We start from the raw sequence: 16,987 nt of genomic DNA, 5'->3' as shown, positions 1-16,987 counted from the left end.
CAAAAGAGACAGTTTGGAAGGCATTGGAATATTTTCACTTCTAGTGAACAGGCAATAACCATAATGATGCATCTCTTACATCCTGTAGCAGAAAAAGAAGCTGAAGTCAGGAAAGTCATTCAGCAGTATTCCACTGGACAGTTATGATAGAAAAGGAGGAAACCTGGAAAAACAGATCCGGAGGAGTACAAGCAAATTAAGTCGGAAGAAAGAGAAAAGAGACTCACTGGGAGGTGAGGCACCAGCTGGAACTGCTCAAACTATTGAAAAAGTATCTAATAAATGGAATGTAATGTGGTGCAGTATGATGTAATGAGTTGTGATGCATCGTAAAGGGTTGCAATGGGCTGTAATGGGCTTAGAATGATGTGATGGTTTGCGATGCAATTTAATGGGATGCTTTGAGTTATAATGGGGTGTAATATAGTTTCATGAGATGCTATAGGTAAAAAAGGCATTTACTCATTAGTTAACAGGCCTTGTCATTTTAAAGCAAATATGATGACCTCTCAGCCCTGGAATGTTAGAGGACTATCTAACTCTGATTTCTATGTGTGTATTTTTTCCCAATTTTCTACGTCCCCCATTTTCCCTTGAACGTGGTAGCTTTACGCTGGGTTACACTTCCACAGGCACCAACTGCCCTTGGTACTCCACCCAGATAAGCCTGACAGTAAATATTGTCAGGCTAATTAGGCTATAAGGCATCACATCCTATTCTGATCCTGTGTTTACCTGACACTGAGCTGAGCTTGAATCCTTCTAGTAATACAGTTTGAGTCCCATGTTGTGCACTGTGGGCTATCTTAACTGTCAGCTCTGTTACTGTCTTGGAATGGCCTCCATAACAAACAAAGTACATCCCATCCCACCGCCTTAAATGTCTACCTCCTCCACCTGCAGTGTGTACTATCTCACCAAGTCTTCTTTGACAGTACCCTCCAAACCCACAGCCTTCACTACCTAAAAAGGCTAGGGCAGCAGGTGCATGGGAAGGCCATCACCTCCAACTTCCCATCCAAATCACACACCATTCAGACTTGGAAATAAATCGCTGCTCCTTCATTGTCGCTAGGTCAAATATCCTGGAAATCTCTACCTAACGGCTCTGTGGGAGTACCTTAATCAGTGGCTCAGGAAAGCAGCTTGACATCACCTTCTCGAGGACAGCTAGGGATGAGCAATAAATGCCAGTCTTGTCAGTGAGACCCAAATCACAAGATTGAATTTTTTTAAAAGATCAAAGATTTCTTATTTCCGTTGAACTTTCTGCGAGGAAGACAGTATGAAGTTTCAACAGGCTACTTTTGGGCAATCAGTGGTGATAGTGTTAATGCTCCAAATCCACACTCCTGGTGGGGTACTGCACTCATAGGTTGCACAAGTTGGAGATGTTGCTACAAAACTATTACCTGTTACCAACCCACTTTAAGTTCAGCTCCCTATTTTCTTTTATTCTTTCATGGGATGTGGGCATCACTGGCAAGGCCAGCATTTGTTGTCCATCCCTAATTCCCTTTGACAACTGAGTGGCTTGCTCGGCCATTTCAGAGGGCAGTTAAGAGTCAACCACATTGCTGTGGGTCTGCAGTCACTTGTAGGCCAGACCAGGGAAGGACAGCAGATTTCCTTCCCTAAAGGACATTAGTGAACCAGATGGATTTTTACAATAATTCGAAGTTTCATGGTATAGCAGGAAGAAAAATGCATCATAGGCAGAACAATAAACTCCAAGATATTTATAGCATAGAAGCAGACCATTCTGCCCATCTCACTGGTGCTAGGCCTCTGAAAGTAATATCCACTTAGTCCTATAATCCTGACCTGGAAAGTATCATTGATTGTTGCTAAAATCCATTAACAGGGCCTCTAGATTACCAGTTCAGTGATATTGCCACTATGCCATTGTCTCCCCATTTAACTAACTGAGAGGAATTTCCCAGTTTCTTTGTGTTTAGCTTTTCTCTTTGTGGTTTTCAAATTCTAAACATTATAACTATTTATAATGACAATCAAACTTTTAATAATCCTTCCCCCCCACCCCCTCAACCCTCAACATATTGGCTGTGGTTCAGTTAGTAGCACTCTCACCCCACTTCTAAGAATTGGACACAAAATCTGGGCTGACACTCCAGTGCAGCACTGAGGGAGTACCTCCTTCAGATGAGCCATTAAACCAAGGTCCAATCTGTCCCCACGGGCGGACCTAAAAGAACACACTGGACTATTCGAAGAAGAGCAGGGTAGTTCTTCCTGTGTCCTGGGCCAATATGTATCCACCAACCAACATCAAGAAAACTGATCAGTATCTCATTGCTGTTTGTGGGCTTCTGCTGTGTGTTAATTGGCAGCTGTGTTTCCTACATTACAACAGTGACTATACCTCAAAATACTTCATTGCTTGTAAAGTGCTTTGGGACATCCTAAAGTCATGAAAGGCACTATATGAATACAAATCATTTCCTTTTTCCTTCTCCCCTCATCCTCTGAAAGTATCAACTCATGTTGGAGTGCAGTTCCATACGTCCCTGCTGGACTCCAGTACCTCAACCAAAAGACCAATCTTCAGGTGTGTCTGGCAGGCTATTTGAGTGTGGAGAGGATCAGAGTCTAGACTGATCTTATCCTCAACCATCCCCTCCACACATGAGCCCTTTCCAGGAGGGAATCACCAGGAGCTATTTCGTAGCCTACTTTTCTGCTATCTTGGATGAGATTAGCTAGTTTGTTGCAGATCAAGGATCGATCCACCTTTTGGTCTATGCAACTTAATGCCAAACTAGATGGTGCCTTCGCCTTCTTACCCATCAGGGAAGCTAATTCATGCTTTTTATAACTTGATCTAGGTCATATTGAAGCATATTACAATGTAATTAACAATTCCCTTTCTTTTACAGTGGACTTTTCAGAGAGTAATGGCCTCTTCTTGTCTCGTCGTGGGTCCCAGGGGTCTGTGTATTCAACAGCCAGCGTGGAACTGGGTTTCCTCAGCTCTCTCACAGCCAAGACTGAGGTATGACAGAGGGAAATAAAATGCCTGTGATTGAGGTTAACCATTCAATCTTCACAAATCTACAGCAGACATTAGAAATTATAGGCTAGAGCTTCCACTATAGGTGCAATTGGCCATCTAGGTCAATTCGGGCTATAATATTGCTGAGTCAAGGAGGAATAGAGAAGCCAGCTGAATGAGGTGTTGGTTCTACTGGCATGCAGAGCTGAATCTTGTAGTCAATTTGTTGCACACTACCCTGACTTAGCAAACTCCTCAGTCTCTCAGCATTTCAATATTTGAGACTCAGCAGCAGTCACCCTAGAAAAATGCTTGAATGGGATTTGGCCTCCCACTATATTAGTGGGTCAGTCCACAGGTGGCACAGTGGCGCAGTGGTTAGCACCGCAGCCTCACAGCTCCAGCAACCTGGGTTTGATTCTGGGTACTGCCTGTGCGGAGTTTGTAAGTTCTCTCTCTGACTGCGTGGGTTTTCGCCGTGTGCTCTGGTTTCCTCCCACAGCCAAAGACTTGCAGGTTGATAGATAAATTAGCCATTGTAAAATTGCCCCTAGAATAGGTAGGGGAATTAAGGGAAGGTATGGGATTAATGTCGGATTAGTATAAATGGGTGGTTGATGGTCGGCACAGACTTGGTGGGCTGAAGGGCCTGTTTCAGTGCTGTATCTCCAAATAAATAAATAGCAAATTGGTTACAAATGGGCCAACCTTTAGGATGTAACATCTGGGTGACATGAACAAAGCAGTCGAGAGAGATCTACACAGATTCTTAAGAATCCATTTGGTTTCTTTACTGGAAACATATCAGATTACCATCTGGTTGGTTTAGTTACTGCTGATATCACCCCTTGGTTCTCCCTTGCTTCTATTTCTTTTTTAACCTTTTCCAGTAGTGGGTGTAGGACCTTTCTCGGTGTAAATAAACACACAGGCTCTGCCTCTTTTCTCTGACTTATATGATATTCTGTCTTCAATTTTCCCAATCCTCTAAATAGCTTCGGCAATTCAACCCTAAAATCTCGTGGTTGGTTCTCTTGTCCGGTAATTTCTTTTAACCTGCACATAAGTTGTAGGTCAATGAAAGCCTTCCTGTTGAGTAATGAGCAACTTTGATTCTTAATAATATGCAGCATTTCGGGAATCTCTTTATTCTTGTATCGTAAAGTCATTCTCAGTACCCCTATAACTTTCAGCTCTATGCCACCAGGCCCATATAGCTTCTTGTTTGCTGTTCTAAAACTTCCCTTCTGTGGCCATGGTTTCTTATCCAATAGAACAGAAACCGCTGCTCTTGTGTCTAACTTAAAGCTAGTTTTATTTTCTCTTACCATGGTATCCGCTGTCCAGCAGTTTTCATTTTCTACTTATATTTTTCCTAAGAAAGGAATTTCAATTGTTTGCTCATCTTGTACCTCGTTTATTCTCTTGTCTAAATTATTTGTTCCTTTACTGGTCTGCAGCATTTGCTTATTTCTGCGAAAATGTCCTTTTAATGTACTTAGGAAACATTCCTCCTCCCTGACTGGTCAATTTTCCCTCCAATGTCTCTCTCAGCCACACCTACTACCATTAAGTGCTGCCACCTCTTGATGCCTTTCGCAGCTTTCGGGCTTTTTGGCGCCATTCTGTTCCTTTTTTTCCCCACAAACTCCACTGAGTCTACTGCCTTCGAGATCAGACTCTCCCCGTCCCCTCAGACTACGTGTCAGTTATATTTTCTAACCTCCCACTGTCTGCTTAGCTGAATGGCTTTTTATAAACTCAAGTCTTCCCTTCACTGTAGTGGATCTGACAGCCGACTACGATCCTATCTCAAATCAGTTCCTCACACAAGATTCCATACTCGCAATCTTCAACAATCTAATTAGGTCATTAGTAAATGATTCAACTCTTTCCCCTTTTCTCTGGGTGCGCTGTATTAAATTTTGCATGTTCAACGATAATTTTTTTGATCTTGCAATGTCCTTCTGTAGCTTTCATGACTTCAGCAGAAGTAGTTTGCTGCTCATCGATTCTTTGGGTAATGAGAATGTTGTCTGCACGCTCCCCCAAGGCGTATAACAATGTACTGACCTGCTGTTTGTCTGGTTTCTGACCGTAACAGTACCTCTCAAACCTCCGGACCCATTTTGGCCATGCCTCGGCTTGGTTCAGACCTGCTAGCTGCTCGAAGGCCTCTTGAAAGGGCAATGAAAATTTCCATCTTCTTCTGTTTTTTCGATGTTATATTTTCTTCTCTTCTGCAATCACTTTTCTGCTGCCACAATGTAATATCTGGGTTACTACACTCTTTGTACTGAGTAAAGATAGTAGTCTGTGAGTTAAGGTAACTGGAGTTTATTTACAAATGTCTATCATCCATGGCTGCCATTACAATACTGCTCACAGGAGGATCTGTACAATCCATGACATCACATCCTTACAGTCTGTTTACATATCTACCTAGTGTTATGTCAATGCTTCCCTTTTTAATATTTTTTGAGGACTCCGTTTTAGAATTGTAGAAATGGATTCATTTGGGACTGCAAATTATGCAAAAAAATCTTTGCAAAGAGATTGCATAGATATTGGACTTTGTTTTTTTTTGAAAAAGGTCACTGGAAGGACTTTGGGACTTGGTTTGGAAACACTTACTGGAAGTCACATGTCTTCAGCTAAGTAAATAGCAAGAGCCTTGATGACTAGGGGCATTGTTTACTGAGAAGTAACATGTCAGGGTTTATGGTGGTCAAGAGTTGGTTTCATTTCGAATATTGTTTTCAGTCAGTTTGGTTGAGAGAAGCACCCAGTTCATCCTTTCTCCACTTCTCTGAGAAACCCTGAGAATCCAATGTGAGAAATTGAGAATCCGATACTGCATTTCTCCTGGAAAGCCTGCCAGACTAATCCTCAATGTCACCTGAAGAGAACTGCTTCAAAAAGATCCCAGTGGCAGCTGTCTATGTGTATTTAGGATGCCAGAAAAGGGACAATTGATATCATTCTATATCTTATCCTTTTCCTTCAAGAATTAGCAAGTAGTTGGCCAAAGTATTTTTTTGTCTTTTTTTGTAAAGTGATCTTTGCAGAGAAAACCTCTTCATTTTCTCTTTAACTGGTGTTTGTGTGTGTGCGTCTGTTTGTGCGTGTGTGTGTGGATGTGTATGTGTTGGGCTAAGTTAGAAGGGAACTTTTATATTTCATTCTGTGTGTTAATGCTTTGCATCTTTACTGAATACATCTTATTTTATAATAAATTGATACTTTTGTTGTTTATGGAAGAGGCCTGGCTGGTGGATTTTATTCTGAAATAAAAATAAAGTATATAATTGGCTGCATCGGTAACTGGGTAAACACTTAAATATATGTTGTGACCTGTGGAGCAGTGGAACTAGAGAAAGACAGTGCACTCCTCCTGCCTCGGTTGTAACACTAGCAACAACCTCCATCATATTATAATACAAAGGAGAGATGTCCCATTCTGTTTCAATTAGGTTCTTGTATTGCATTTCATATATGATGTTCATTTCAATGCTCATCTCAGATTTGTCAAGATGATTGACAAAGTTTTGCAAGAACAGTTTTGATTGCTTAGTTATTGAACCAAGTATTTTCCAGTATGTACAACCTGTAAAAGACTTCTTCAGTTATTTATCAAAGGTTAATGCCAATACAGTAAAGCAGTTGTAGTTCCTTACAGTCAATTAAATCATATATCAGAAAACAGATCTCCTGTTGATGTGTCATAGAATCATAGAATAGCACAGCACAGAAGGAGACCATTCAGACTATTAAATCTGAGCCAGCTCTTTCGAAGAGCAATGCAGTTAGTCTCACTCCCCGGATCTTTTCCTATATCCCTGCATTTTGTTTCAAGTTTTTATCCAATTCTCTTTTGAAAGCTATTATTGAACCTGCTTCCACCACCCTGTCAGGCAGTGCATTCCAAATCCCAACCGCTCATTACGTAGAAATGTTTTTTCTCATGTCACCTCTGGGTCTTTTGCTAATCACCTTCAATCTGTGCAAACGGAGCTATAGAAACCAGAAAGGCCCTTGATTACATCCCTACTCTCTGCTGAGATAGCTAATCTCAGCTGGGATAATGTTGGAGCTACTCCAATTGGCCTCAATATTTTCAGGGCCATAAAGGGGAAACTCAACTGCGTTTCCTTGGTCGATATCCAGTGGCATCAGTTGGAAAGTTGCATACATGGTCTTCAGACACAGATAGGATCAGCCTTATCTGTGGTACTTGCCAGAATTGAATAACATGTCGATGCTCATTGTCCAGGCTTGCATGTGAAGAATGGCCACTTGGACAAGTTGTCCATGAATGGACCAGACTCTCCTGAGTGCTGTCTTAATTGGATCACAGTGTACAGCAAGGAATAGGGAATAAGAACTTCTTTATGACCCTCCATGTTTTTCCTTGACGTCAATTCTTCCAGGGAGTTTTAATTTTAAACTGTCAACAATCAAGACCGATAGACTCACTGCCAGAGCCAGGAGAACAGCTTCAAAAGGGGTTTGCAATCCAACTGCTCCACGAAGCAAACCTGCTGGATGCACTCTCAAATGGTGGTGACAATCTGTTAACAGAAGCATTCTGTTTCTGATAATGTGCTCTGGTTTATTTTTAAAAAAAATTTCTTCAAGAGTAAACTGTCTCTATTTTATCAGAATTGTTATGTTAGGAGACTTGGGGAGGGAAAAATATTGACAAATCTCTACATGTTGGCTTCTCCACTCTGACTCTGGCCTTGCTTACACTCTGTCGCCTGCTATTTCTGAACACAGTGCCTGACCTTTGGCTTATGGTCAACCTCCTATAATCTCTCCACTTACTCCAATAGCACCCTATTCCTTTCAATTGCTCGTTTCAACAGATCTATTAAGATGAAGGCTAAACACAGTTGGGTGTTGCCGCACTGACCCAGCTTGCCAAAATTGCACATTTCAACCCTTATTGGCAGCCATGCAGCACTGTCTGTCACTCATACTCATCAACTGTTTTGCGAAAACTGCCAACTAGCAGCTAAACAAAAGTAAGCTCTTCAGTTAGCAACCCCTATGCCACTAGATTTCCCAAGAAAATTTTGACAGCAGTTGGACTACTGTCCTTCGGAAGCCCGTCCCTGCTTTCACAGAGCATCACAGAGCGGTCCTGCATATCTAAATGTATCATCATTAGAGGCACCCAGACAGAACAGGAACAGAGAAGGTAATAAGCGGGGGGCTATTTTTCTTGTTCCGTTGAGCAAGCGGCCCTTCAACTTCCAGGTCACTTGAAGCCCGACAACTGAACTATATTCCGATAAACGTAGTTGCAGTCTGACCAATATGTGACTCCTGTCTAACAGCAAGATGTTTGATTCTTCCTTGCTCAATTAGGGGTGGACAACAAATAGCAGTCTAGCGAGTGTCACTCATACTCATACCCACTGCTGCAACTTTAAAACAATTCAGCATAGTGTGGCTGTAAAAATAAACAACATCAATTCACCATATGTCAGTGGCCGATTCGCCACATGTGACGAATGGTGAGCATATTGAACAATACTAGCTAGAGGCAGAGTGTGAGAACACATGCTCATGTATTATGGACTTGCTGATTACTATAACTGGGTTTGCAGAGAAGCAAGCACATGCTTCTGAAGCGCAACATATTCAACTGGTGGAAACACCATTCAGTGATGTGCACCCATTTAGTGTCAGGAGGATGGTGACAATGCACTCACACATTTTATGCTGTGTTGTGCTGCTTACCTAGCCACCTGTGAGGAGCTCTTGGTGCTTGTTATCCATCCACTGGGGCTCAGCCCTACACTCAGCAGCTGTCTGTGAACCAGATAGTGATTATTCATCTCACAAAAAAGACACTGCTTAATTCTCAGCTCTTCTGAGATGAATAACGTAATCGAAACTTATAACCAAGTCTGTCATAGATTCATTCATCTGATACCTGAACCAGTCTGGTCTTCAGTCCCTTATGCTAGTGTTAACGATTGATCAGCAAGTTTGGCTTCCTAATAAAACCTAGAGGGGGTAGATCTGTCATTGGGAGCTGGAATGTTTTTTCATTCTGCCCCAGATAACTCTACAAGCCAATGCCCCAACAGGCAGGGTGTCCCTAAATGAACAAGATGCTGGAAGCAACTCTGGTAAGCTGCACAGTGCTAGAATGACCCATGTGTCCAATAGAGCATCCCTAGTACTTGGCTCTGCCAATCTGTACCTAGGCACTCTGGACTTGGGTAAGTGGGATGTGCCCTTATAGGGAGATAGTGTGCATTATATAAAGGACAAACAGAAGCAACAGCCACAACAGCTTGCATTTACATAACACTTTTAACATAGGAAAGCATCTGACACAGAGCCACAAAAGGAGGTATTAGGAGGAGTGACTAAAAGCTTGGACAAAGTGGTGAATTTTAATTAAGGTCTTAAAATAGTATGGAGAAGTGGAGGGACTTGGAGAGGCAATTATAAAGCTTAGGGCCCAGCCGGCTAGGATGAAGTCTGTGGGGGATGCAAAAGAGTCCCGGGTTAGAGGCTGGTAGGGCTTGAGGAGGTTACAGAGATAGGGAGGGGGCCGTACAGATGGGTGTGAACCTTCCAGTTGCAGGGAAGGGTTTCCAAACATTGTTGATCAGAGAGAAAACTATACTGAGACGTACTGATTGAACCATGAGGGTTTTTAAACACAGTCTGTGCTCTTGGTTACAGAGTGAGAGACCAAGCCCAGAGATAGAAAAAGAAAAAAAAGTGAAATACTGCTGCGTTTACCTCCCTGACAAAACTGCCTCCTTAGCAATGGTTCGGCCTGGTTTGACCATCCGAGACTTACTGTCTGGTGTGTGTGAAAGACATGGGATTCCTTTGGCTGCCACAAGTGTCTACCTGGCTGGAAGCGAGAAGGTAAGCTGGTGTTGAGCGCTTTATGATATACAGACCATTTAATTTTGTGGTAGCTTTTCCCTCTGGCCTCATGGGTAAAGTCACCACCTGGTGTAGGCTTCATACAGAGCACAAGGGCTGGGTTGATTCATACATACATGCATACATACATGCATACGAACATACAAATTAGGAGCGGGAGGAGGCTAGAGTAGGCCACTCAGCCACTCGAGGCTGTTCCATCACTCTATTAAATTGGATGATCTGTAGCTCAATTCCCTTTACCAGCCTTTTCTCCATACCCCTTGATACCCTAACAAAATCCTGAATTCCCTGTGCCAGCTTCCGACTCCCAATGTGGCAGACATGTTTCTTCACCTACATTCCTTCAGGTAGGAGGTGAGGAGATTTGTCTACAGGTGAGGAGCTGATTTTAATTTTCCCTCTCATATCCCAGGGGCACTGAGGCCAACAGTACCAGCTACTTTAGCTGGCATCAACTAACATTTGGACAGATCTCGACCAATCGGCCCCTCGAGCCTGCTCCGCCATTCAGTTAGATCACGGCTGATCTATATCTGTATACCTCCATTTACTCGCCTTTGACCCACATTCCTTGATACCATCATCCAATAAAACTCTATCAATCTCAGTTTTGAAAGCTTCAATTGACCCCCAGAATCCACAGTCTTTTGGGGGAAGAGCTCCTGAATTTCGCTAACTTTTGTATGAAAACATATTTCCTGATTTCAGTCCTAAATGGCCGAGCTCTAATTTTAAGATTGTGTCCCTATGTTTTGGATGCCTAAATCAACTTTCTCCTTCAGAGTTCCTGAACTCTTCCCCCATCAAGAAAGTATTCCAATTTGTCTTTCTTGGCCCAAAGTGGATAATCCCGCACTTCTCACATTAAACTCCATCTGCCAACAGTTTTGCTCACTTATTTAATCTGTCCATCCCCCTTTATAATTTCCTGTTCCCATCTGCACAATTACTGTGCCTCTGAACTTATTGCCAACTGTCAACCTGGATATACAACTGTCTAACCCTCCAAGTCATCGATATAGATTCCAATTCTGTGCTGAGTTAGTTAAACTTGGCCAAGGAAGAATCTGGAATACTGCGGCGAAAACATTATGCTTTTAAAGAAAGAAAGAAAAACTTGTGTTTATCTCGCACTTTTCATGACCACTGGACATCTCAAAGCACTTTCCAAACAATGATGTACTTTTGAGTGTAGTCACTGTCGTAATGTAGGAAATACAGCAGCCAATTTGTGCACAGCAAGCTCCCACAAACACCAATGCGATAATGACCAGATGATCTGCTTTTGTAATGTTGATTGAGGGATAAAAATTGACCAGGACACTGGGGTAACTCCCCTGCTCTTCCTTGAAATAGTGTCATGGGATCTTTTACCTGAGAGGGCAGGTGGGGCCTCGGATTAACGTCTCATCCAAAAGTTGGCACCTCTGACAGTGCAGCACTCCCTCAATACTACATTGGAATGTGGGCCTTAGTTTTTGTGCTCACGTCACGGAGTGGGACTCGAATTTGAAACCTTGTAACTCAGAGGTGAGAATGCTGCCAACTGAGCCATGGCTGACACAGGCATAAAGGATTTAATATAAAGAACATCTCAGGATGTTTCATAATTAGGCAAATGAAGAATAAACACAGAGGAATGGGAGGCAGATTATCCAGGGTGGGCCCACAGTTTGGTTGGAAAGATTTTAAAGGAGGGGATTCCAAATGCAGGAGGCTGATCTGTACCTTACCTCCATTTACTCACCTTTGATCCATATCCTTTGATACCCTCATCCAATAAAACTCTATTAATCTCAGTTTTGAAAGCTTCTATTGACCCGCAGAATCCACAGCCTTTTGGGGGAGAAAGTTCCAGATTTTCACTAACTTTTGTATAAAAATTTATTTCCTGATTTCAGTCCTGGATGGCTGAGCTCTAACTTTAAGATTGTATCCCCTTGTTTTGGGTGCCTAAATCGACTTTCTCCTTCAAAGTTCCTAAACTCTAAACACTAATATTGGGGCAAGAGAGGAGAAAATTTCACAAAGCCAAAGTGAATGGAACAGAGGGTTCAGGGAGTGGGGATGTAGAAAACTCTTGATTCAGGTCCATCTGCACTAGAGAAGGGGATGGTCAGCCAAGGTTCCTAATCCCAGTCATCCCTGCTGTGAATTATGGATGTACAACAGGTTTGGCTGTCCTACAGTCAAGTATCCTGCCAATATCTAGTGTCTAGGTGCAGACCCGGTGGCTAGCCCTTTTGGTGAGTTACAAGTGGATTATCTGGGTATCCAGAAACCTAGCCTTAGTCTACACCTTCACTGGTAATTATTAGGATAATCCTTATCCTTGTAGCAACAGGTTCACGAAAGCTAGAGGCAGTAATATGTCCGACAATTAACTTCATTTATTATGGTTTTATATATCATCATACGGTGCAGTACATATAGTCCTATCTGCTGCTGAAACCCTCATCCACGCCTTTGTTACCTACCTGATGACTCCATCATTTTAATGTTCTCCTGGCTGGCCTGCCAACTTTCACCCTTCATAAATTTGACCTCATCTAAAACTCTACTGCCTGTATCCTATCTTGCACCAAATCCTGTTCACCAATCAACTCTGTGTTCACTGACTTATTGGCTCCTGAACCACCAACACCTTCGAGTTAAAATTCTCATCATTGTTTACAAATCCCTCCATGGTCTTGCACCTCCCTATCTCTGTAACCTCCTCCAGCCTACATCCCTCCGAGATTTTGGCACTTCTCCAATTCTTACCTCTTGAGCAATCCTGATTTTAATCACTCCACCATTGGCGGCCTTGCTTTTGGCTGTCTAGGCCCTAAGCTCTGAACTTCCCTTCCTAAACCTCTCCACCCCTCCATCTCTCTCCATGTTTAAGACACTCCCTAAAACCCATTTCTTTGATCCAAGCTTTTAGTCATCTGCCTAATATCTCCTCAAGTGGCTTGGTGTCAAATTTGTTGCTCCTGTGAAATGTCTTGGATATTTTACTACATTAAAGCTGCTATATAAATGAAAGTTGTTGTTATTCTTGTCCTTCATCAAGAATACCATGTTGTAGAGACTTCCTCAGGAATGATGAGTGATTGCTTGTTCAGGCCATTCACAGTAGTTCTCCTTGAAAGTAGCCAAAGTTCCTCCCTGAGTGAAGTTTGTATCAGTTTTTACATTATGTTAAAAATGAAGCATTCATTGGCTAATTCTTGTTGAGTTTGAATTGGTCAAGTGTCTTATGACCATTAGGCCATTGAACGGTTTGTTGGACACAAACAGTTATAGGGCCTTATCCTGGTCAATATCCTGTCCCAATGTTATCACAGTAACGTGTGTTTCCTATTATTGCTCCTCCTGAACTATGACTTTTGTCCTGGGCTGTCACTGGGATTAGGAAGATAAGATCATCCAACAGAGTGATTTATCTGTGGTTAAATCATAATTGTTACACTCACTGTTTATTCCCTATTAAAATAATGTATAAACATATCTATATTCATACAGTAATGATACAAACAGCACTGGTTACAATAGGGCCTGAATTATTCCGGTCTACTCCTGATGGTACATATTTTACATTTAATCAATAACTTTTCTAGCATATATAGATAAGTTTGGAAATTATAACATAAGTCAGTTTACCCAGAGTGTGGTTAAATGTGGAACAACTACTCCATGGAGTAGTTGAGGTGAATAGCAAAGATACATTTAAGGGGAAGTTAGGGCAGTACATGAGGGAGAAAGGAAATGAAGATTATGCTGATAGGGTTAAATGGGTTAAGGTGGGTTGAGGCTTGTGTGGAGCATAAATACCAGCATAGAGCAGTTGGGTTGAATGACCTGTTTCTGTGCTGTAAATGCTATGTAATTTCAGGATTTACCCTGTTTGGTCAGGCTCTGTGCTTGGTCTTGGTTTTAACACAATGCTTTCACTTCATAGTGAAGTGAATGCTCGCCACTAGGGAAGGAGAAAGTTGCAATCTTAGTTTGCACTACTATAGGAAGTAAAAGCAGTTTTGTAATTAAAAGAGTGATTTAGTGAAGTCAAGAGCGTTTTTAACACCACATGGCATTTTTTTGTTAAACCAAGTTTCACATGACTTTAATACATCGATGCTTGTTCTCAGGCAGGTCTATCACAAGGGTTTCATACGTCACATAATGTGTGTTCTACAGAGAAGTATAGCAATAGGAGCAACAGGAGGTCATTCAGTGTTTCAAGGCTATTCCAGCATGATCCTGAACTCCAGATAAAAATCTGGCCATCTCAGTTTTGAACGTTTCAATTGACCCTGTATCCACAGCCTTGAGGGAGAGAGAACTCCAGAATTCTGCTATCCTTTGGATGAAAAAATGTTCACTGATTCCATGCTTGAATGGCCAAACTGGAATTTTAGGATTATGTCTCTTAGTTGATGATTCCCTCACCAGAGGAAGTAGATTTACTGGCCTAGGAATTGGGAATTGAAAAATTGGTGCTTTGTGGACACCTAAGCCCTCACAATGATGGGTAAGAAGTGGACACACTTCCAACCAGAGATAACCTGCCTGCCATAGTGGTTAAGGAGAAACAAAGTGTTACCCTCCTGGCTCCATGTTAAAGGACTTTCTCAATCGTCATCACTTCCATTCCCCCTTCTCCCGATCTCCCAGGGCCCCTGATATCCCCCCGACACCCCTGATTTCCAATCCCCATACTTGCGCCTACGATCCCCCGATGCTAACACTCCTTCCTCTGCCTCCTTTCCACCCCACCCAAAGCCATCATTTACCCAAAGGCTACAGAAGCGCAAGAAATGACCCGATCTTCATTCCTTCTTTCGAGGGCTCCTCCCGCCACCCCAACTTCGTGATAATGAGGTCCAAGGCCCGAGATCCAGGACTCCTCGGACCTCTCCATTTTAGTGCAGACTATTTGATCTCTGCTGAGTGATTGGGGGAAGGGGAGCACTCAAAAATGGACCCTCCATAATTTCTAGGCCTCTGTTTCCACCCTATTGAATCCTTTCTCATATTAAACACTTTGGTCAGATCGTCCCTCCCAAATTTTGGGCCCATTTAAAAAGTTTAATTCCAAGTTGCTGATCTGCCGATATCTCCAGTTGCCGATGCAAACAGGGCTCAGAGTTTTGATTTAGGATGTATCCATCAATATCTAATGAAGAACTCTCGAGGCCCCACGGAATTTAAACAGGACAAAACAGCGATTGAGAAATATAAGTGCAAGAAGGCTTTACCGGGGCTTCGTGAGTCAGATTATAAGGGCTTGATGGGAGAGCCACAGGTTGGGTAACACCCTGCCCTCCAGCACAAGGTGCTGCAGAGAGCCTGAGAGGATGTGCAAATCAATTCATGTTTAAATTCCTGTGTTTATGGATTCAGAGGTTTGCCATTGAACCTCTGGTCTTTGTGATGGACTTGTCTTTCTCCAGCTTGTCCCTTGTATGCTCAACAATAAATGTTGACAAGCCATGTGGAGAGCAGGGGCAATTTGCAGCTAGCACCAGCCCCACTCCCCCAGCACCCTGCCACCTGTTTTCTATTCTCACCGGAAGTCCATATATGTGCTGTCCAGCCACTGAATGGCAATCTGGAGTGAAAATCCTAGCTAATTGCCCCTCCCCCACCTTTCCTAGCCTCAGAGCACCAGACCCAACTGTTACACCACTCACTGCCACTTTGTCTGAGACCAATCAACTCAGCCCACAGCAGGGTTTGATCCAAGAGCCTTCCTGGTCAGTATGCCTCACTTATTTGGGGGAGGCCCAAACATAAGCATTTCCGACTTATGAAACATATTGTTTATGGCTTAACTTTACTTTAAATTTCAGAAGCCTCTCGTGCTGGATCAGGATAGTATGATCTTGTGTGACCAGGAGCTTCGCGTGGAGAAGAAAATACTCTTTGAGTAAGTGGTACATTTTAGAATAAGATTAATAGAAAAGTATCAGAGAATTCTAATAATCAAACTGTCCAGTGATCTGGTCAGTGGAAAGATTTGGGCATCAAAATTAGGCTTGGTAACGCCTGTTTTTTGGGCACTACAAATATCCATAGGATTCCAAAATGATGTCTGCAGGGTGTGCACTCACACCGCTGATGCAGGTCAAACCGTACACCATATTAGTGAGGGTATTAGTGAATGCGCATTTAACCTCCGCCGGAAATATGCAGAGCAGGCAGGTCGTGACATCAATCAGCATGCAACGCTGGTTTGATACCAGCGCTGCCATCTTGGAGCCCACGCTCCAGCCAATGCCCTCTCTTAACCTCGTACCGCTGAAAATGCGTCAAACAGCAGGAAGAAGCCCCCACCAGTGGTATTTAAAACGGATCATCAACTACTTACAGTCTATAGTTGCTGATTGATTTCTTATGGCTATTGCTATGATTCAGTATGTGTTTGGTGCTTTCCATAGTTGTTTTAAGTTTCAAAGGTCTACAGGGAGTGATGTGGTACTTGCTGAGGGGCTTTTTGCTGATTTCAAGGCCTCTGCATAAGCCAGTTGCTCCCAGGCATGGATACGCTAGTAGACTTTCCTCTTCGCATGGGGCATGACTGGGAGAATAATCAGCAGCATGCAAAGCAGGACAAGCTGCTTGAAGAAGAAGGAAGAGGAGAATGAAAATGAGGAAGAGGATATTGTGGAAGGGGAAAGGAGGCTGCGACCTATACAGTTCCTTTTTGCCTGGGCTGTATGTGAAGAAATAATTCAAATGCAATACCAGTACCATCAACCCCAATTCTCCATTCACCAAGAGTCCCACTGCCTGAGCTTCCCTTTGTCACTGACCATCATACTGTTCTATTGGCCCCAATGCAAAACTAAAACCCAACACAAAATACGTAGTCCAAACCAAATTTATAAATGAAATGCCATATTGCATACAAAATATAGTTAATCACCCTTGCGTATTCCCTTCGTGCTTGTCTTCCATGTACCTTTGCCTGTCCTAGTGCTTCAATGAGGCGCTACCTTAGTGGTTGCAGCATGGTTAGTGGAAAGCTGCTGACTTTCAGTGGAGATTACAGATGGCCTTGTAGGA

At 42.7% G+C, this 16,987-nt stretch overlaps 1 protein-coding gene across 4 annotated transcripts in view; it reads left to right on the top strand.

Moving 5' to 3' along the window:
* The window catches only part of LOC137375790 (regulator of G-protein signaling 14-like), a 125,805-nt gene that overhangs the window by 86,621 nt on the left and 22,197 nt on the right, over positions 1-16,987 (top strand). For all 4 annotated transcript variants that reach the window (XM_068043246.1, XM_068043245.1, XM_068043247.1 and 1 more), the window contains 4 exons: positions 89-233; positions 2,898-3,013; positions 9,722-9,913; positions 15,772-15,848. In XM_068043246.1, the coding sequence (XP_067899347.1) occupies positions 89-233; positions 2,898-3,013; positions 9,722-9,913; positions 15,772-15,848 (530 nt within the window). The remainder of the gene's footprint in view (positions 1-88; positions 234-2,897; positions 3,014-9,721; positions 9,914-15,771; positions 15,849-16,987) is intronic.

The sequence above is a fragment of the Heterodontus francisci genome, chromosome 12 (assembly GCF_036365525.1).
Source record: "Heterodontus francisci isolate sHetFra1 chromosome 12, sHetFra1.hap1, whole genome shotgun sequence".
Taxonomy (NCBI): Eukaryota; Metazoa; Chordata; class Chondrichthyes; order Heterodontiformes; family Heterodontidae; genus Heterodontus; species Heterodontus francisci.
The sequence above is the reverse complement of the archived record's forward strand: the minus strand, read 5'-3'. Positions and strand labels throughout refer to the sequence as shown.